This window comes from Coenobita brevimanus, chromosome 111 (assembly GCF_032717465.1).
Source record: "Coenobita brevimanus isolate Jiangsu-jjx chromosome 111, ASM3271746v2, whole genome shotgun sequence".
NCBI lineage: Eukaryota > Metazoa > Arthropoda > Malacostraca > Decapoda > Coenobitidae > Coenobita > Coenobita brevimanus.
In genome coordinates, this window is record NC_137064.1 from 25,768,851 (window position 1) to 25,791,574 (window position 22,724).

At 42.6% G+C, this 22,724-nt stretch overlaps 1 protein-coding gene across 1 annotated transcript in view; it reads left to right on the forward strand.

The window, feature by feature from the left end:
• Positions 1–4,247: 4,247 nt before the first annotated feature.
• Positions 4,248–22,724, forward strand: part of LOC145417728 (equilibrative nucleoside transporter 1-like) — a 33,923-nt gene continuing 15,446 nt past the window's right edge. The window contains exons 1-3 of the mRNA XM_080286328.1: positions 4,248–4,344; positions 10,203–10,284; positions 20,374–20,534. Coding sequence (XP_080142454.1) covers positions 4,319–4,344; positions 10,203–10,284; positions 20,374–20,534 — 269 coding nt within the window. The 5' untranslated portion in view covers positions 4,248–4,318. The remainder of the gene's footprint in view (positions 4,345–10,202; positions 10,285–20,373; positions 20,535–22,724) is intronic.

Here is a 22,724-nt window from a genome sequence, read left to right on the forward strand (position 1 = left end):
ACTGTCTTTTATGCATACCTCATTCCTAACCTCCTATCTTCCCTCTCTGTTCCGTAGCCTTCATTAATACTCTCTCTGCTTTCTTTTCTGTTCTCTTCAGTTATTCCCGATTTTCTCATATCTCGTTCCTACTTCATTCTTAACCTCCCTTTTCTCAGGTATTTTTATTCTTACCTCATTCCTAATATCCTCTTTTCATTCCCCATCTCTTCTCCTTCATTCATACCCTCCCTTCTCATCCCCAACCGCCTCTCTTCTTGAATATTTTTTGTAATTCATCCTTCATTCATCTTCTCTAGCCTATACCCCTTTCACTTTAATTTGGCTTAAAAGTGCCACCTCTCCATCTTAATTACTGACCTGTAACAATAAATTAAAACTACAAAATGGTTCTAGTCACGAAGAAGTGTTATGGTAAGGATGTAGGGTCGCACTACTGTTCACTATGCCTTTGATCTACGAAAAATTAGCTGCAAAGGTACAAAGCTTTGGGCCAAGTTAAGGTGAAAGAACTATACTACCTTGCTTTCCCCACCTCTTAACTTCTTCACCGACTCCCATTCCTTTCCCTATCCCCCATCCTTCGTCAGTACCATCCTCCCCACATGCTTACCCTCCTCCTCACCTTCTCACCACTATCCTTACCCTCCTCCCCACCCTCTCACCCCTATCCTTACCCTCCTCCCCACCCTCTCACCTCTCTCCTTACCCTCCTCCCCACCCTCTTACCTCTCTCCTTACCCCATTCTCCATTTGTATTCTCCCTTTAGCATCCCTGCCATTCCCTAGGGTGCCATTCAACACTTGCCAGATAATGGGAGGGTTTAGTAAGTCATGGATGAGGCGTGTGTGTGTGTGTGTGTGTGTGTGTGTGTGTGTGTGTGTGTGTGTGTGTGTGTAAGAGAGAGAGGAGAGGAGAGGAGAGGAGCGGAGAGAGGTATGGTAAGCACAACACCTCACCGGTTCCCCGAAACGTATACATCGCTCAAGGTAAAATTAGCTTCGGTACGCCCTCCACGTAACCACTTATCCTTGCCACCTGCATCACGAGGGGAATAAATCTATCATAGCTGAAGAAAATCATCTGGAGGCAAGAGAAAAAATATATAAGACGCCAATATACTGAGAGGGATTAATTCATTCACCGCGATTACTTATTTCCCTTTTATTATTGCTAGTATCAGACGATTTTATTCGGCGTAGGTAATCTGAAGGGGTTAAGGAAGGATAAATTCAGTCCCTCCTGTTCGAAGTCTCTCTAAATCGATATAAAACTGTTTGGAGGTAGCATGAGGAAAAACAAGTAATATGTAATCGAACTGAAGGGGTTAATGGTCTCAAGCCCTCATGACTAACTCTCAGCCAAATAAAATCGTCAAGTGTTTCCGAGCCTGAAAGTTACTATTTTTATTATTTTCCTCCCTCATATGCAAATTATTTTCTTCTATTTTCTATATTTTCCTTAGTTAATGTTTGCACATTTCCATATATGTCTATATTTCCCAGACTTTCCTAAATATTCCTTTATTTTTACAGATTTCCTTTCTTTTTCGGCAGTTTTTCTCCATATCTGCATTTTCCTCACTTCTATCCAAGTTCACTAAGCTTTTCCTTCAGAGTTTCCTTCATATTTCATACTATCCATTATTTTAAGTTTTTTTCCCCATTTCTTTTTTTCCCCGTCAGTTTTCTGCATTTCCTTCGTTATTTATTTTTGCTTTTCTTTTTTTACAGGTTCTATATTTTTTTTTTTCAAAATTACTGGATTTGGGTTAAGTTTCATTATCTCCCTCCTCAAATATTTCCTCTCTATCATGTTCATTATCATTTGATCCAGGAAAGTTATCATCAAAGGAGGTCGTACTAACTGGGATTTCCGTCAAGCTAGTTAAGGCATATTTTTGATCAGTTAGGTTACTGGAACATGCAACGCATTTTAGGTCCATTCATGCCCCTCTCAATCATTCCGGCTGAGACAGCTAATTTTAAGGCCAGTCAGGTCTATATTGGTCCAATCAGGTTCAGCAATGCCACTTTAAGTCCACTTAGGCCCTTAACAACCCTTTTGGTTCAGTTTGGTAATTTTAGGAAGATCTGAACTTATTCAGGGTCGATTAGCCCCATTAAAACCATGTAGGTCCATCCAGATCCTTCTCTTCTATACAGTGAGGAGTCTACACCTGGTGGCTCTGCACTCCCTGGGTGAAGCAGCTGCGGAATCCACCCGGGAGCCAAACCTCCTTATATTTCCTTGCACCCAGCCGTGCGTGGTCCAACCCTGGTGAGACAGTCTGCCACAAAGGATTGTGAGCGACAGATCCCTACACGGAGTATTTATTGTACTGTACCTGTAGGACAGCCCCTTAAGAAGCATTGCTTATCTGTGGTCATCTGGTCAGCTTCGCCAGACAGACTAGAGTTAAGCAACATCAACAGCAACAGCAACAACGTCGCTGAAGACTGTTAGCTCACTTCCGAGCATTCAGCTTCAGCAAAGTTCATTCTTGGCCTCCACATCCACTTGGGCCCTACTTAACTGTCCAGTCCAAATCAATTTCTAAAATTTCATCAAGTAAAACTGCACAGCGCATAGTGTGGCCCCCTCCAGCTTAAATGATCTGGACTACAGCGATCCCATGAGGAAATAATATTGATTTTACTCCCCAATTCTCTCTTTCTCTCTCTCTCCGCCTGGATAGATTATATGTCTCAACCGCAGCGCAAGTGTTATTCTGAAGAAGATAACATGCACATCAATCCCTACACCTAACCACCAAATGTTCCAGCATCCAAATCACGCCAGTACTTAACACCCACACATGTCAGGGGCAGACACGTGGCCAGTAACGCCTCCCTCATTAGTTGCTCCCTCGGCTGACTAATATTCCCACCTTACCAAAGAATATTTTAAAGGGTCCATTGCTGCATGTGATTTTCTTTTTTCTTCTCCCTCCCCCCTCTCTCTCTCTCTAGTTACTAATCGTCTGGGTTTAGCAGAAAGGGATATTATTCTATGTGCCTTCTGTGATTTCGTAACATTTCTGGCTTAGCGATTCATTTCACCAATTACACTGAAGTATGTGTTACTGATGCAAAGTATGTCTATATCACAAAAATCTAAACAACGAAGGGAAAAATGTTACGGTGAAAGACGCAAAACAAATCGCTAAGGAAAAGGTGCTACTAAGCCTCCCTGCATACATAAGAATATAACGTAACACTGTACACAAGTGGGTTTCGAGGATTCGTGGCTTGGCTAATCATGGACACACCCGTACACCTGAATCTCGTTAGTGATCACTATTAATGAGGCGCGTCTATCTCCACACACCTGCCATAACCTGACTCGCAACGTACACTCGCAGACAGGAATCTCGCCCCACCTTTTACTTGTACGCAATATTCTTGAAAATCTGTTGTGCACCCAAGACTGTATTGCTGGTTTTCCCGTCCCGTTCAGTGCACCGGAGGCTTCGTAACACCCCTTCCTTGGCGATTTATTTTGCATGTTACACCTTATCCTGCTGTACTTTTCTGAAGCAAATTATGACGGTTCGTGATGTTATGGGGACGGCTCAGTCGGCTAGTTTGGGCGTGGACGTGGTAGTGCGAGTGGAAAGGACTAATTGTAGAGTAGATGCTGATAACACTGAGCCGTCCCCACAACACACGAGATATCCCATAGCGGAGGGGAAGTGGAGCATCATACAGTATATGGGCCTCCCTATATACAACATAACTTAAAAGAGAATATTAAAGTGTAGTATACTTAATATATCGCCGAGACAAGGATGTTACGAACTTCATAAAATGCCACCTAAAATAAGCCCCTGTATCGTAATGCAGTGAACCGATATTTATATCAGAGTGCGTACGTGTTGCATGGCCAACCAATCGGAAGGTCATGCAGTCGCTGTCGTACCGTCCCCCTAGAAAAAGTCCACCACGTGAGAGCTCCACCGTGGGAGGTTCTTGGCATCTATCCGCGCCGCCTGTGGTTGTCATAGGTAGCCATATTGTGGTTATCTGCGACCACCAATGAAGCGAAACATGATTTGCGCGCGGAAACATTAGCCTACAATCAAGTTATGGTTTTTAAAATAGTGGAAGAACACGTAGATGTGTGAATTTAAGTGCTATTGATAAGATAAGTGGGACTTAGTGAGCGTGGAGATATCTGGCACATACCCACTCCCGCACCTCTCATATCGTCCCGTGGTCACCTGCTGCTGTACAATCACTGCATGTACGCGTGTTGTGGAAGTGTGAGGGCAGTGGTAGTGTCTGAGGAGCTTGGAGATACAGGAGAATAGCAGCCATGGACGAGAAAGTTGTGGGGAAGACGTAAGTAGATGCTTGGACGTTTGCTTGGGCTTAATGGAGACGCCAAACCGGTACCGGTACCTATATATAAACACGACGGTACATAGTCATCAAACTTCATTAACAACCTCGCCTAAATTTTCTCCAATATGTTCTCACTTTTTTACAGCTAATTAACATCAATCTCATTCTACCCCCATTTCTCCCTTGTCAGTGGGGCAAGGATGATAAAAAAAAAAAATGATAAATGCTGCGAAGATTAACCTGTAATATACCTGTAGTTGCGTCATAGCACACCAACAGACACACGACCAATAAGAAAGTGGACAGCTTCGCGAAATGAATATCTTGACAATCACTGACACTCGGCATACAACACTTTTTCCCGGTTATCTGTATATTTTTACCTTATGCCACATTCAGTACATAAATACATCATATATGAGAAAAATGTGTGTATATGAGAGATCAAAACTATCATTGAAATACGGCACATGTCACAGCAGATGTTTCGTGTTTTGATGATTTTACGTCTGTGTGTGTGTGTGTGTGTGTGTGTGTGTGTGTGTCTCTCTCTCTCTCTCTCTCTCTCAGACCTTGAACACATACACCAATAACAACAAGCGCCTATAAAAATAGCTCCCTCTATGACCGAACATAAGCTTTAACCCAAAAATAACAAGATCTATTGTTCTCTCCCTTCCCTTAATCCTGCTTACCAACATCAATTCGATGATGTTAATTACCAGCTGCGATAGCGAAGCTGGTATTGTTTTCAGTGTGTGTGTGTGTGTGTGAGTGTTAGCACAATAAAATCGCTACCGCTCAAGATATCATCACAAAATTTTACAGGTGTGTAGTAGGAAAAAATGGATCACGAGTTCGAAATTGGTGAAAGTAGGTCAAGGTTTGTGTGTCTGTCACCACTAGATCTTCGCAACCGCTCAAGATATCGTCACAAAATTTTACAGATGTGTAGTAGGGATGAATATCCACAATTTCGAAATTGGTGAAATTAGGTCAAGGTTAGGGTCATATTCGAAGCCGCGCTACATGATATGTATCGGCTCAAGGCTGGTGTGTCATCTCTTGGGTGGCCCTCTAGTTGTATCTCATTCTTCCTTCCACCAGGAGACTTTTAACTTAACCTCTTGCACTAAAGGGGTTACGACGCTTCCTGAAACCCCTCCAATCTGCCTATCAACAAGATTTTTATTCGCCTCAGGATAGGTATTTCGAACTGGAGAGGTTAGATATAGCCTTGATTAACCCTTTCACGGCTAGGGGATTTTTCTAATCTGAATAAAATCGTTTGTAAATGAAAAAGAAAACTAATATAACACGTCATTGGATTAAACGGGTTAGAGAGAGAGAGAGAGAGAGAGAGAGAGAGAGAGAGAGAGAGAGAGAGAGAGAGATTCAAATCCTTCACGGGAAACCACACTTAAGCAGAATAAAAACGTTTGGTGGTAGCGACAAACTCATCCCTGAGGCTTCCCGCGAACTGGGAGGGTGACTGACGTATTCCTAACCATATATAAATAGATATATACATACGCACTCCAAACAATACAGAGAGAGAGAGAGAGAGAGAGAGAGAGAGAGAGAGAAAAGGTAAAGGACACACACACACACACACACACACACACACACACACACACACACACACACACACACACACACACACACACAAAGTTAATGAACACGCACGTACTCATAACTAAGGACAGGAAGACGCGCGCGCGAGCGCACGTCTTCCTGTACTTAGTTGTGTGTGTGTGTGTGTGTGTGTGTGTGTGTGTTGCAATCCCACACCATCACGAAATAGGAAAAAGCTTGCTTTAGACTCGGCCAAACTTTATATCTTTCTAACGCCTTCAACCCAACATTATTTCTGTTTTCTTCTCACTGCTCCCAGACGATTTTATTCAGCTCTGGGGAGGAGATTGGAACCGGAGAAGTGAGATACGTCGTTAACCTCTTAATTCCGATGGTGTATTAGGCTGTTTTACTTTATATTTGCTACTTGCGGGCGATTTTACTAATTCTGAGAGAGAGAGAGAGAGAGAGAGAGAGAGAGAGAGAGAGTCTGTTCGTAAGAAGATAGTGAGGGGAAAAAGCTAAGCACCACCAGTTTAAAAAGTCTCTCTCTCAAGCTGAATAAAAACCCTTGAAGGCAGTAAGAACGAGCAGAGAGAGAGAGAGAGAGAGAGAGAGAGAGAGAGAGAGAGAGAGAGAGAGAGAGAGGGAGGGAGAGAGAGAGAGAGAGAGAGAGAGAGAGAGAGAGAGAGAGAGAGAGAGAGAGAGAGAGAGAGAGAGAGAGAGAGAAATGTACTATCGATAAAAAAAGTATCGCCACCCTTTCATTGTCAGACATTATGATACACGGACAATGATTTGCGGGAAATGACACGTTTATGTAGCTTTGTATCCTGCATTTGTGTTGTTATCATATAGTTTACAGATATATAGCTGGATTAGTCAGAGTAACATTGTACTACGTGGTAACTCAACCATTTTTGTGAGTTATACAGCCATGCCAGCACTACCGATTGAACCAGAGACGAAGTATTTCACATCTTATCCGACCCCAGGGTACCGATACTTTTTTTAATCGATGGTACGTCCTCGGGATGAAGGGCCAAAGACTATCTCAAGAAATGTTTGAGTATTCTACAACCTTCATTAATCCTATCATTAATCTCTCCCAAGCTGAGTAAAACCGTCTGGAGGTAGCTAGAATAAACTGCAAAAAAAAAAAAAAATGTCACGGTACTGAAGGGGGTATAAATACTTTGAGACCGCTGACGTATTTTTCTTCCTTATTCTTAACTAAATTACAGACGATTTACATCAGCCTGAGACGGATACATACCAGGGAGGGAGGTAAATAAGGTAATATCTTCCTCCTCCATTCCGGTTGTCTCTCCACAGCCGAATTATTAGTTTGGTGGGAGGAATTATGCATTGTTAGTACGTCATAAAGAGAAGGGGTTAGATGAAAATAGAAGAGATCAGAAGGCACAAATAATCATAATCATAATAATAATAATAATAATTCATCCATCCATCATCCAATCCTACGTTGCCCCATGAGGAGCGTAGAAGCCCGGGGCTAGCCAGTTGGTCCAGACATTTAAGATGAGAGTGACCAGCCTCACTCATCCCTAAGTGGCATTACATGAGCAATAAACCCCAATCACCCCTTGGATATAAACCTTCACCGGTTCTATCAGACCGGAGCACAATAATTACCCACTAAACCACCAGGCGCCAAAATTTGGTTATATGGTTACCACCCAGCGTAGTAAATGGTTTCCTGGTGTACAGGAAACCATTTGGCTTGTCACTCAGTGTAGAGTCACCCGCAGGCAGAAGGGAGAGGAAAGAATGAAGGAATGAAAGACAGAAGAGGGAGTGTTAAGTCACCCGTAGGCAGAAGGGCGAGAAAAGAACGAAGGAAAAAAAGACAGAAGATGGAAGGAAACAAGGATGGAGGAGAGGACAGGGCAGACACCCAAGAGCAGCACTACATTGAGTGAGTGGATGGTGGGCGCCCCCACCTACCTACCAATAATAATAATAATAATAATAATAATAATAGATACATCACTGTTATTATTACTGTTGTCTTTATTCTTCTTACCCCACCACAACAATTCCCCACACATCAGTCTGGAAACACAACGAGAGTCTTATCAGCTAAGACACTGATAGTTAATACCGAGTAGCTGTTCCTTATCTCAGTAAACATAAGTAGGCAGTGATTCTCTCTCTCTCTCTCTCTCTCTCATTTTACCACTTGTGAGCACTTATCCTCATTTTTTTAGTAACTCACATTCAGTAATGACATAATGATGATGACGATGATGATGATGATGATGATGATGATTATTATCATCATCATCATTAGTGCTTTATTTTTTTTCTCATTTTTAATTTCTTCGTTTCCTCGCATTTCTTCATTCATATTGCTTCGATTACGTTCTTCTTCTTTTTTTTTTTCACCTCTCTCTCTCTCTCTCTCTCTCTCTCTCTCTCTCTCTGATATTCCTAAGGTGAGAGGCTTGGTATGACTCTTTGCCAACAGATGATTCTCTCCAAGCCACATTCTCTTCTCAGTGGGTAAGAAATTCCCTACCACCTCCTCCTTAGCGATTTATTTTTGGATGCAGTGGAATAGTATGCATACTTTTGTTCCTAACTGTACGATAACATAATATCTCGGGCCTCTCTGCAATGGTCTGTGTGTGTGTGTGTGTGTGTGTGTGTGTGTGTGTGTGTGTGTGTGTGTGTGTGTTTGTGTGTTTTGCTACTTTCCAAATTACGCCATTGTGTGTGTGTGTGTGTGTGTGTGTGTGTGTGTGTGTGTGTGTGTTTTGCTACTTTCCAAATTACGCCATTGTGTGTGTGTGTGTGTGTGTGTGTGTGTGTGTGTGTGTGTGTGTGTTTTGCTACTTTCCAAATTACGCCATTGTGTGTGTGTGTGTGTGTGTGTGTGTGTGGGTTTTGCCCAATCACATCATCGGACCGTAGTGACAATTCCGTACAAGTCAAAATCAATATTATTTCCCTACAGATGACATCATTTTCTTTTCTGTTTTATTCTTGCCCCAACCAGACGATTTCATTCAGCTCTCGGGAAATCTCTCGTAGTGAAGAGGTCAAGGAAGACTGTTTATAATCCCAGCATTAGCAAAGGCGACCCCCAAATAATGAAAAAAAGTAAAAAAAATAAAACTATAAAAAATCGTATGGTGATGTAAAATAAGAGAAAAATATCATGCATAATAAATTCGTGAGACAATGGAAGTATTTTATATATTTTCTGTCCAGACGGTTTTATGTTGTCTAGGAGAGATTTATGGAGCTTGAGGTGTTGGATACATCATTAACCAACCTCATCACTACGAGAAGTCTTTTGTAAACTGATGAAAATGGTCTGGAAGTAGCAAAAATATGATGGAAAAATGCTTGTAGGTCATCAGTGTGAAATGGTTAGCCCCCTCATCGTTAGGAGAGCTCTTGTTATCTTATCCAGCTCACACCAGACGATTTTATTAAGCTGAGAATGAGTCAAAAGGGTCTGGGTGTGCTCAGACCGTCAGTGTTAAGGCGCCATAAATTATTCGGGGTCTGGCAGCCGCACGATCGCCCTAAATAAATACCCTTGTGTGTGTGTGTGTGTGTGTGTGTGTGTGTGTGTGAGAGAGAGAGAGAGAGAGAGAGAGAGAGAGAGAGAGAGTGCGGGGGGAGGTGGAATGAGGAAGTTAATTTATGCAAAGGGCCTATGTAAGAATCATTCCCTCCATAAATGCATTCTCTCACATAATTTAGATAAGCTGTATAGGCTTCACTGTTCCTTCTTTATGTGTATTTGCATTTACGTATATCTCTGAAGACTTAAATGGTGAGTCGATGGATGTATGACTGACTGAAAAATGTATGCAGATGTTTCCTTTTCCCGCTCGTGTGTGTGTGTGTGTGTGTGTGTGTGTGTGTGTGTGTGTTCTTTAATCTTGCCTGCTATACATTACACTGGGATGAAGGATTTGGAGGGTGTATATTGTAGTGTATTTCCCGAGTTTCACGGTGTATTTTTGATTTTTAATGACTCCTAATTAGTGTTACCTTGTATTCGGATTTCAGCATTCAAGATGGAGCGATGGGAATTTTGGGTCAAGACAGAGTAAAAAAAAAATGTAGAGCTAAAAATGGATTCTTAACATCAACGAAAATAAGAAAGATTATCACATTGGCAGGATGATGATGATGATGATGATGATGATGATGATGATGATGATGATGATTAATATAGTTTGTTTTAGCTTCATTTCTGTGGTCCAGGTATTTATATATTGTCTGTCTGTCTCCCGTAGCCCCCTGAGTGTGTCGGTGGTCTTCTACATCCTCGGGGTGGCCACTCTGCTGCCGTGGAATTTCTTCATCACGGCAGAAACGGTGAGTAAGGGTTAAGTTAGTTCAGATCAGGTGAGGTTAGGTTAAGTTAGGTTAGGTTAAGTTAGGTTAGGTTAGGTTAGGTTCAGTTAGGTTAGCTTAGAGGTTGAAATGGCGGTGGGGAGGAGAAGAGGTAGTTAGGTTAGGCTTGGGTAGGCTAGGTGAGGTTAGATTGGGTCATGATAGGTCAGATTTGGATAGCTTAGAATAGGAGAGGTTTGGTTAGTTTAAGTTAGACTAGGTTAAGTAAGGTTACAGTAGATTGTTAGGGTAGGTTTGGTTTGGATATAAACTTAGCGTGTGAGAGGAGTGTGGTGTTGATCTCCATGTGTATTATATCTTACTCCTTCAACGGGATACCTTTATTTTATTCAACATCTCCATCATGTCTCTTCATCTTGAGAGAAACTTGTCGACCTGCTGGTTAATTATGGCCCTCATTAACCCCTTCAGTACGAGGTTCTTCCTATTCTGAATAAAATTATCCGGAGTTGACAAGAATGCAATTAGAATTCCTTCAGTTGAAGGGGTGAAGTGAGGTTAAGGATTCGAAATGGGGGAATGTGTTTAAAATCCATAGAAACTGTTGCTTAGAAGGTCCCAAGTGGCCTCTCCTCCCTCCCACCCATACTTAAGTCTCGTGTGTTTGTTTTCTGTAAAGTTTTATATTTTAACTGCATAATGATCCGACTACGCGTCTTTAACATTATTTTTCTTATATAGATTTCAAATGTGTATAATTTGTGGTTTTGTCTTATTACTCATCTGCTGCCAAGTACGGTATTTGTAGAAGTGATATAACAAGTACACGGGATAGATCATCTTCCACGTGGAAACAATGATGTTGTTGCTATCAGATGACGAAGTACATGAAATATCTCGATTTGCCGAGATAGGTAGACGGAAATACTAGAAACATCCAAACAGTGAATTTAACGATAATGCGATAGCGTCCTATCCTTATCAAAAGCCCAATCAAGCACACTCTCCGGATGGCTTTGTCAAACAAATCGCTTTGAGGTTCCAGACATGCATCTTCCATTGTTGCGTGGTTGCTCTGCACGAAATGGTTGACAGAAAAGCATACTTTCTGAGGAAACTGCTAATGAAAGTCTAAGTACATGAAATTACCCTGTGGCGCCCATGAGAAATGTAGCCTACTATGGCCACTTTAGACGATATAACTTGATTTGCGAGGGACATCTTGAAGTGAAAGGGATTATGAAAGCTATGTCTAACTCCTCTAGTTCCTAAATTCTTTCCTCTGAGTAAACCCGTCTGGAGCTGTAAGAATTAAGTGATCTAAAACAATACGTCAGCGGAGTGAAAGGGCTGACACGAGAAACATCTATATCGAATCGGACCGCCGTACGAAAAATGAACATGAAAATTATTGTTGACAAGCATGGCCGTAAAAATGTTGGCATCAATGGCAGACGAGCACACTGCCTGCCAAAGGTTACCGACCCCCGCCCTGAGGCCTCGAGGACAGGAAACGACAAGTGTTGAGGAGATACGGTGGCGCGTGTACAGTCAGAGATACATTCTTCTCCCATTTCCACCTGAAAGAAATCTGCAACTGGCAACTGTCTCTACTTGCATGTATATCAGAAGGTTCTATTTTTTCGCTGTGTGTTCTTCAGACTTTGGGAAGAACTCATTTCTCCGTGTGCACTGCCAGTTTTCTAAAATTTAGATTTTTAGATTAGCTAGTTCTTCCTCTGTCATATGTGTGTGTGTGTGTGTGTGTGTGTATGTATATATATATATATATATATATATATATATATATATATATATATATATATATATATATATATATATATATATATATATATATATATATATATATATACTCTGTGCTGTCTAAATCCCACCTCATTCCACGTACAGGTTGAAAATAAGAGGTGGGATGATGATGATGATGATGATGATGATGATGATGATGATGATAAGGAGGAGGAGGAGGAGGAAGATTAAGGATGGGAGAAGGTGGAAAGGAAGACCGAGGACCAGGTGGCCACGTAGGGTAGAGGAGTGCATGAGGGAGGAAGACTTGAAGTGGAGGCAGAGAGTATTGATATATTGATAAGATACAGTGGTACAAAATATAACAGTACAGCCAGTGACCCAAGACCTTCTGTGTTTGCGAAAAGATGGAGAGGATGACCGAGGACGAGGTGGTGGGGTAAAGTGGATAAGTGTATGGGGGAGGGCGGCTTGGAGTGGTAGAAGGAGTGGTAATGAACTGCGACTTGGAGGCGTTTTGTTCCCCCCCCCACCACCACCACCATCGTCCCGCATCATTTCATGGGCCAGAGGTCAGACGAAGACAAACAGAAGAGAAAAAGAAAGATGGATGTACAGATAAATTGATATACACGTGATAGATATATAGGCTTAGACACAAACAAACGGACAGGAAAGATACAGACAGGGACAGGCAGATACAGTAAAAGAGAGAGAGAGAGAGAGAGAGAGAGAGAGAGAGACAGACAGACAGACAGACAGAGAAATATGTAAATAAGTGGACAAGCAGGTTAGGTCTAGACAACACTACAGATACACTAACAGACAGACAGACTGAATAAAAACAAATTGAGACAGGCAGACAAGGAGACAGATAAGTCAACGAACACGGCACAAATGGAGAGAGAGAGAGAGAGAGAGAGAGAGAGATACATTCCCTGTCCCCATGTAAGCCTCCGCCATGAAGTCGGTGTTTGGCATTGTTTATGTTGTGGCCGCCGCTGTGTGGACGATGTCAACACAGACATATTGACCCGTTTATCCCAGTACACACGCTGAGCCCTCTACACACACACACACACACACACACACACACACACACACACACACACACACACACACACACACACGAATGATAATACTCGCACAGCACGCTCTTCATTGAATACACACTTGTATACATTGGCTTTATTGGGGCATTTTATAAACTATCTAGACGCACGTATGCCAACAGTTTAAGCTGTTTTCAAGGTTTATCGACTCTGGCCAGAACTGCATTATTTTATTCACAGCGGTATGTGCAGTTTGGTGTCGGTATATATATAACACAAAAGAGGATGCCAGTTTAAGTCAAGTTATAACTCTAAAGAGGGGGTTTCCCTGACAGTTATGTATCTTTTTTGGCCTCAGAACTAGAACATAATGTATAAAGAAAGATATATGTACACGCACGTTCTTGACGGTTTAAGTATAGTGGTGGCGGTGGCGGTGGGGGAAGGTGTCAGTGTTGGTCAAGGTGCCGGCGTTTGTGAGAGGGTGGTAGTAGGTAAGTGTTGGTGACAAAAAAACACCTAATCTGGTGAAGATCAGGGTGATGGTAAGGGTAAGAGCTGACTCTAAGACAAATTATGACTTAGTGGCGAGTCAGTACTATATGGGAAATATTGTCCCTTGGTATTCAGTGGGTGACTCAATTAAGATAAAGCAAGCGTACAAATAATTCTTCTGGGTGTCTGATGGACTCCTCGAACGGCACTGGCTGGATATGTCAGAATGGAGAAAGTGCTCTCTGTCTGGGAAGTCTGTCTCCAGTTTGCCTCTGTCTGTAGTGGTGTTTGACTGCATACCCAAGGCGAGGTGTGTGCTAGAAAACATTGTCTCCAAGGAGGAAATTGGATCCTAGCAAGGTTACCGCGTGGAGCTGTTGCTGTCAGAGCTGCGACACCCAAAACAAGGGTTTCTGTGGCCGTGTGACTGTATGCGACAATGTCAGAGCCGTGATGGTGATTATCCTTACCTGTCAATAGCCTCTGCTCAGCCTTTGGCAAGGGGGATAGGCAGAAGACGGAGAAAGGTCATCTTTGGTCATCCTAGATCAACCCCTGATTCTAGTTTCCATACTGGGGTCCTAAGGAATGCCTCCAGGTGACACTGATTCATTGTGCAGGCCATAGTCTGAACAGCGTAGGGACACTGGATATGAACTGAATAGGGACACGATCCTTTTGTCGAGAACGCCCTGCAAAGGATAGGGCACTTAGCAATAGACACATACTTTAAATTTAGCATAAGAGGAGGAGGTAGACCAAGATCAGTGTGGAGGGTAAAGGTGGAGAGTATATGAGGGAGGATGATGTGTCGTGGAAATAGGGGTCGTTGCTGCGTAGGGACAGAAAAATATGCGGCGATAGAAAACAGACATTAGACTATACTAATACATATGAAAAAATAAGCAGAAAACAAGACGGACAGACAAAGTGGGGATATATGAAGGAGGAGGTTGTATTGTAGGAAGAAAGGTCGTTACTGAGTAGGGAAGGTAATTAACTACGTCATTAAGGGAGGTCTTTCATTAGAATAAAAAAAATGTGTAGCCAGAATACTGTTTTACTCATTTTACTTTAACTTGGCCTCACTTGCCATCTCTCCATCTTGAATGCCGAGTTGTAACAATAGATTAACACTAAATTCTGGTACTAGTCAAGAAAAAAAAATGCTATGGAAAGGACGTAGAGCCATAGTTCTGTCTTTTCCTGCAACTGAACTACACGAAATAAGATGTAAAAGGTTGAAAATCTGGGTCAAGTTATGGTAAAGGACTGTAGAAAAAAATCATGAAGGTAAAATGAATTAGTTATGGCTTGTAACCTCCTCACTGTGTTATGTCCTCCCTAAGCTGAATGAAATCGTCTGTGTGTGGCCAGAATAAAATAAAGGCTAGAAATTCTAACTCAATCACAGTGGAAGGCTGAAATTTCCGCTTCCTCTTCATTCTCCATCCCTACTGCTCTTAAGCTTCCTTTCATTCTTCCTCATGCTCTTCACCACTTGTTCTTCTTCCTTCTTCTTTTTTTTTTCTCATGTCTCACTTTCTCCGATTCGTTCCCCCCACTTTTTTTCTATTCTTCCTTTTGCTTCTCATTTTATTGTGTTCCTCCGCTCTTCCTCTTACTTCGCATAATCTGCTTCTTTCCCCTCTTCCTCTTCCTCATATCTTTCCTCTACTTGTTTTTTCATTTCACCTCTAATTTTCTTCCTTATCCTCCTGTCCCTCAACCACTTTTCTCTTTTTCTTCCTTTGCCTGTCGTCCACTTTGTTCTTTCCTCTTCCATTCTGCTTTTTCTCCTCACTAATGTTCTTCCTTTTCCAAATATTTTTCTTCTCCTCCTCCTCTTCCTCCTCCTCCTCCCAGGCTGCGAGTCGTGGGAACATGATGACAATGATTATGTAGCAGAGAGGAAGTTGAGCTTGTAAAGGGGGAAGGGGTTCAGGTGGGGAGAGAGGAGGAGGAGAGTGGGGAGAAGGTGAGGGAGGAAGGCAAAGGGAGGGAGGAACGACTTGGGGGAAAGGGATGGCTGAGGGAAAGGGTGAAGGAAAACGTATAGAAGGAAGGGGACAAAGGGGGAGGAGATGAGGAAAGTATTTAGAAGGCAGTAGAGGGAAAGTATGAGTATCTACCTGGTGTAAATAGGAGGGGGAGAAATTGTGATAGATGGAGGGATGGGAGCTAAGCATGTGGTAGGGGGAGGGTAAGGGGTACGTATGCAGTATGAGGAAAGCAAAGTGGAGGGGTGAAGGAATGTATGTGGTAGAGGTGAGGAGTAGGATGAGGAGGGTAGGGGATGGTATGTGAGAGGATGATAGGGGAAGGGGAAGGGAGATGGGAAAGAGAAGGGGAGGGGTTGGCGGTGCAGTATGTGGAAGTAGGAGAGGATAAGGGGGAGGAAAAGGGGAAGTCTGTGGTAAAGGATGAATGTTTGGGAGGAGCAGAGGAAATGTATGTAATTAGGAAGACGGGAATGCTAATGCTGAAAGGGAGAATGAGAGGGTAAGATTACAGTAAGTGATATAATCTGGAGGTGGTGTAATTTAGTTTTGTTATAATTTAGTAAGATAATTATGGAAGTAGTATTAATTGTTAGTAGAATAATTTTCTGTTGGTATCATTTGTTAGTGGTGTTATTTGTCAGTAAATAATTTGTTAGTGATATAGCTTGGAAATGGCATAACTAGGTAGTGGTATCATAGGCAGTTAATTAGGTAGTGGTATAATGAGGTTGTGGTATAATTTGCTAGTGGTATAATTAGGTAGTGGTATAATTAACTGATGGTATAATGAGGTAGTGGTATAATTAGGTAGTAGTATAATTAGGTAGCATAATTTGGTTGTGGTAAAAACAGATGTGGTATAATTTGAGTGGTATTATTAAGCAGTGGTATAATTAGATGTGCTGTAATTTGGTAGTGGTGTTTCTCCTGTTTCCTCTCTTATTCTCCTACACACATTTTTCCCCCATAAACCACATTTACATAATTCAAAGTTGCACTCACAGGCGCTCTTGGCTTAATTGTGGCTGTGTTTTTGAGTTTGTGTAAGGAGGGTCTCTTTATTTTCGAGAGAGAGAGAGAGAGAGAGAGAGAGAGAGAGAGAGAGAGTGTTGGCCAAACCTAGCTCGCCGTCCATACCATATTTGTTACACACATAACGTTTTACCCAAATGCAGTACATATAATCATTTCGCGGCTTTCATTCACCTTTATAATATTAATCCAACCAATGACGAAACTAAAAAATAAATATACAGCATACAAAGCCCAAACTCTCAAACAGATCGGTCAAGAGGAGTTGCCATAAACTTTCTTACGCTGACGAGCACACTGTCCCTTGTGGAGAAGTAGGAGCAGTAACACCATCACGTCTATTGTTAAAGTGGGGCCAGTTGCATCATCCCTTGTGTAAACCTTGCACCGCGATGACCACTATATCATTTATTTTTTTCATGTTTATCACTTATTTTATTTTAGTTACTTATCTATCTATCTATTGCCAGACGTCTTAATCCCTTATACGGGGTGGCCACAAACAAATCGCCTCCACGTCACCCTGTCCCCCGCCATTTCACTGCCCTGCTCCCAATTCACCCCCCCCCCGTCTCTCAAATACCTCTCCACTCCATCCCTCCATCTAATCCTTGGCCTTCCCCTCCTTCTCTCCCCTTCCACCTCACTCACATACTCTCTCCTCGTCAGTCTCTCACTCTCCATCATCTCCACTATCCTTTATTTATTTATTTATTTATTTTTTCCCTACCGGTCAAACCAGTCGGGGATTATAGGTTTGCGCGGTTACGTCCATACGTCAGTACGTCCGTCAGTCCGTCCGCAATTTCGTGTCCGCTCCGTAACTTCCACATGCATGGACAGATTTTGATATTACTTCACACAATTGTTTCCCATACCATGACGGCGTGTCGCGCGCAACAACCAGCCATCTACTCCCAAGGTCAAGGTCACATGTGGGGCTCAAACAAGGTAAGGCGCTGTCATACTTAACAGCCATACCTACATTCGTGTCCGCCCTGTAACTTCCACATGCATGGACAGATTTTGATATAACTTCATACAATTGTTCCCCACGCCATGACGGTGTGTCGGCCGGAACATCCAGCCATTTACCCCCAAGGTCAATTACATAATGTATGGTTATCATCCGGTAGGGGACTTTGTACTGCATGGCAATATCTGATTCACTTGTTTGTTTTTTGTTCCATCGCCTCTTCCTCGGCGATTTATTTAACCATTACGCTTCATTATCTATGTGTCTCACATTTTACCGATAAAAACTGTATCGAAACTAATAAAATAATAGTTAATACGTGAAAGGAAATAATGTATTATGGAAAAAAAAAAATCGCTATACAGTATATGAGGTGCTACGACTCTCCTAAGCCAGCGAGAATGGGACACACGCACTCTCTCTCTCTCTCTCTCTCTCTCTCTCTCTCTAAGGCATTCCGTAAGATGACGCAATGTTTATTTTTTATTCCTCCCATTATCGGGCAATTTTATTTAGATTAGAAAAATACCTTGTGTTATGAGGGATGGCATTTATGGAGACACATCCTTTTAACCCTTCAGCCTCTCTCTCTCTCTCCCTCAGTCCATGCACAAATTCTCCATCCTTTTACCGTCTCCGCTGTCTCTCCTTATCTTTCCCTCTCCATCCCATACACCCTAGCTCTCCTCCTTATCTTTACCGCATTCTATATCCATATCTCCTCTCACTATTTCACGTTCACAGTACTATCTCCTATCTTATCCACCCGTCCTCTCCTCCGTCTGCCTCTTACGGTCTCCTTTTACCCTAATTTCCACTCGACCGAACGGAATAATTATACTTCGACTGACCTCCTCACCTCTCTCTGTTTCTCCCTCTTCCTTCCCCTTTCCTTCCTACACCTTTTCTTTCCCCTTCATTTGCTTCCTCTCTCTTTCGATCTCCTGCTCCCTTTCCTCTCTCCCTATCATTTCTCCCTCTTTCCTTTCTCTCCCATTCATTTCCCCCCTTCCTTACTCACCCTTTCTTTTTCTCTCCTCTTTCCTTACTCCCTGTCTTTCCTTTTCCCCTTTTCTTTCTCCCTCTAACGTTCAATCTCTTTCATTCCTCTCCCTTTTTTTTCCCCTCTCCCTTTTTTTCCCCTCTCCCTTTCTTTCTCCCCATTTCTTTATCTCGGCATCCCTCCGATCTTCCTTTTTCTCCCTCAGTCCATACGTTTTACCCTCACCTCCATTCTCCCTCTCCTTTCCTCTTCCCCTTCCCGTCTCCTCCTCCCACTACACATACTCCTCTCCCTTCCTTCCCCTCTCTATCCAGTCCCTGTCTCCCTTTTCCTGTGCCTCTCTCCCTTCCTTCCTTCCCCCTCCCCATCCCTCTCTCTCTCTCTCTCTCTCTCTCTCTCTCTCTCTCTCTCTCTCTCTCTCTCTTTCCACTTGATTTGAGTCTGGCCAGTGAAAGGCAATCGAGAGGGAAAATAAAAAAAAAAGAAAAAAAAGAATGAAGTTGGGGAGGGAAGGTATTGAAGGACCTCATTAGGTATACTCTTTTCACTTTAACTTGACTTAAAATTATCATCCTTCCATCCTGAACATTGAGCTGCAACAGTAAATGAACACTAGAATATGGTGCTAGTCACGAAGAAGTGCTTTGGAAATGATATAGGGCCTTGGTATTATATTTTTTCTGCCACTGAATTACGTGAATTTACGAAGGGAAGAAATCTGGGCCAAGTTAAGGTGAAAGGACTATAGTACCTCCCTGGGACGTCGTTTGAGTCTTATTCTTGCTACTTCCAGACGATTCTAGTCAACTTAGGAGACATGCTAGTAGTCAGGAGGTAAATGAGGGCTTCTTTCAACCCCTCTACTTCGATATGCCTCTCCTAAGCTAGAGTGAGACTGTCGAAGATATTTACGATCAATTTCGTGTCGTAACTGTGATTTATGTTCCCAGGAAGGACAAGCAGAGTCTTATCACATCTCTTGTTCCTCCTGCATAAGTAAATCTTGTCGCAGGTTTGCATATTTCTTTTAACAGGAAGGAGGAAGAAAAAGGAAGAGATAATTTTTCAGTGTCTCAAGGTCTTCCTACAACTAAAAATCTAAACTGCGACAGGGAATTCGGTATAAATGTTTTTCGAGAATCTCACCCCTAATTAACAACGTCTGGGGATAAGAATAAGTGAGAAAAGTCCTCGTAGTGAAGGTGTAAATGCTGTTACGTTACGACTCCTGTGCTACTTTAAATTGTTCCTTCATTCTCCTTTACTCTGCTACTTAATGGTAATGCTTTAAACTTTTCCCTTACTCCGTCATTGTTTTTTTTTTTTTTTTATCTAACATCATTATTATTTCAATTTTTTTTACTGATGCTTTACTTGTTTACTTAATAATGTCCATACTAATGATAAGAGGATAATGATGATGATGATGATGACGACGACGACTCTATCTTCTTATTTCTACCCCCTCACCTGTCATCTTCCCTGTCACCTTTCAACTACACCTGTTACCTACCCCTTACTACCTGCTCATTTACTTCTCTCATCGTCACCAACTGTCTACGCTCTCTCTCTCTCTCTCTCTCTCTCTCTCTCTCTCTCTCTCTCTACCTACCTACCTACCTACCTACCTATCTATCTACCTATCTAGCTATCTACCAACAATCCTCAACACCACACTTGTAGACGATTAGGACGCAGTATACAATAATTATGTGTCTCTGCATCTACCTATCTATCTGTCTATCTATTCATCTATCTACCACTCTATCTATCTCCTCACAGTACTGGCAATACAAGCTCCGCAACACCACCCTAGGAGACGACTGGGACTCCTCCAACGCTACCCTCACAGCTCTCCAATTATCCTTTACTCCAACCCTCGTCATTATCTCCAACGTTGTGGCTACCCTCTCCTTCGTCATCACTTCAGCCATCATCAGGAGGTAAGGAGATGGGTGGATAGATAGACAGATAGATAGATAGAAAGATAGATACTCCAATCCTCGTTATTATCTCCAACCTTGTGGCTACCCTCCCTTTCGTCATCACTTCAGCCGTCATCAGAAGGAGAGAGAGAGAGAGAGAGAGAGAGAGAATGTGTGTGTGTGTGTGTGTGTGTGTGTGTGTGTGTGTGTGTGTGTGTGTGTGTGTGTGTGTGTGTGTGTGTTGCCTTGTGTTTGTATATTTGTTATTGTATTTGTAGCTGTTGGTGTATTTGTATGCACTTGTTATGTGTATATTTGTTTTTCTCGTTTGCTGTTTTGTTTTTGTTACCTTTTTATGTTTGATGTTTGAATCAGTAGTTGGTTTGTGCGTTGCTTATGTGCTGTTTTGTGTATTTAGTTGATAATGTAGAAGGAACTGGCAGAGAACTGAGCTGGTTAGGTGAATGACGTATGAAGGAGCACAAGGAATGGGGTTGGCACTTTTTTTTTTTTTTGTTATCTGCTTTCTCTCTCTCTCTCTCTCTCTCTCTCTCTCTCTCTAGCATTTAACAAAATACCCCTCGAAATATGGACAAATGGGTAGCCCTGTGAGGAACACCCAGGATTCCGGGGGCTTGAATGATATGTGAATGAATGTGTGGCCCATTTCACTGGTCATTTTTTTTTTTACATATATTTCTTTCGGTTTTGCAATTTCACTGTTTTCGCAGAGAGAGCGAGAGAGAGAGAGAGAGAGAGAGAGAGAGAGAGAGAGAGAGAGAGAGAGAGGGGGGGGGAGATCCATCCTTGAGTGGGGAAAATGACCAGGATGATTGTGATGATGATGATGATATTGCTACCCCCTGGGGGTAGGGGGGTTTCAAGAATACTCCCCCAGTATCCCTGCTTGTCGTACAAGGCGACTAAAAGGGTTGGTGGTGGGTTAGTGCCCCACCCCGTAAAAAGAACTAACTAAACAAGCGAATAAAGCGCCTCGGACCCGGACGGACCATACGTTGACGACTAAGGAACGGACAAAGGACATTCTTAGGGTGGGAACATGGAATGTGAGAGGAGTGAATGATGAAGTGAGAGAGAGATTGTTCAGGTGCTTGAGGATGCAAAAGTGGATATATGTGGATTGACTGAAACTAAATGGGAAGGTGAAAGGGTGAGAGAATGGGAATATGGTTTAGGTATATGTGCAGGAGTCAATGAGAATGAGAGGGCAAGAGAGGGAGTATGTCTGATGATAAGCAAGAAGTGGAAGGAGAATATAAGAGAGTATGGAACAGTGGGTGCAAGGATTGTATGGGTGAGGATGAAAGTAGGTATACAAGCGTGGGCGATTGTATGTGTATATGCCCCGACAGAGGATCGAGTGGCAGGAGTGAAAGATGAGTTTTGGGTGAGAGTAGAAGCATGTATGGACAAGTTTGAGAGGAGGGAGAGAGTGCTGTTGATTGGAGACATGAATGACAAAGTTGGGAATGTACGAGTGGATGGGGTGGTTGGTCAGTGGGTGCCAGCTGATGTAGATGGGAATGGTTGTGCTTTGGTGGACATCTGTGCTTGTAAGGGGTTGGCAGTAGCCAACACCTACTTTCGTCATAAGATGATCTACCGGTATACATGGAGAGTAATGAGGAGGATGGATGGTGAACTTGTTGAACGAAAGGCAATGATAGACTACGTGTGTGTGGATGAGCGAATGAGAAGACAAGTGTTGGATGCAAGAGTGTGGAGAGGGTGGGGGAATGGAGTCTCGGACCATCACTTAGTGATGGCCAAGGTAGAGCTGCAAAGAAAGTGGTTGAGGAGACGAAGGGGAAGACAGGAGGAAGCAGCTCCTGTGAGAAGAATGGAGAAAATAGTGAGAAAATGACAGAGTATAAGAGCATAGTGGAAGAAAGATTGGGAAGGTATGAGCTAGAACAGATGGAAGGGGTGGAAGACTTATGTAAGATATTCACGGAAGAGATGTGAGGCGGTTTGTGGAGTGAGGAGGAGATGCAAGGGTGTGCAAGGGACAGCATGGTGGAATGATGAGGTGAAACGAACGGTGGAACAAAAGAAGAAGGCATATAGTGAATGGCTAGCGAGTAGAGGTAGGGGAGAAGATGAGAGAGAGAGAAGAGAGAGGTATATGTGAGCAGGAGAAGGGAGGTTAAGGGACTGGTGAAGGAGAGTAAGAAGAAAGTGGATGAA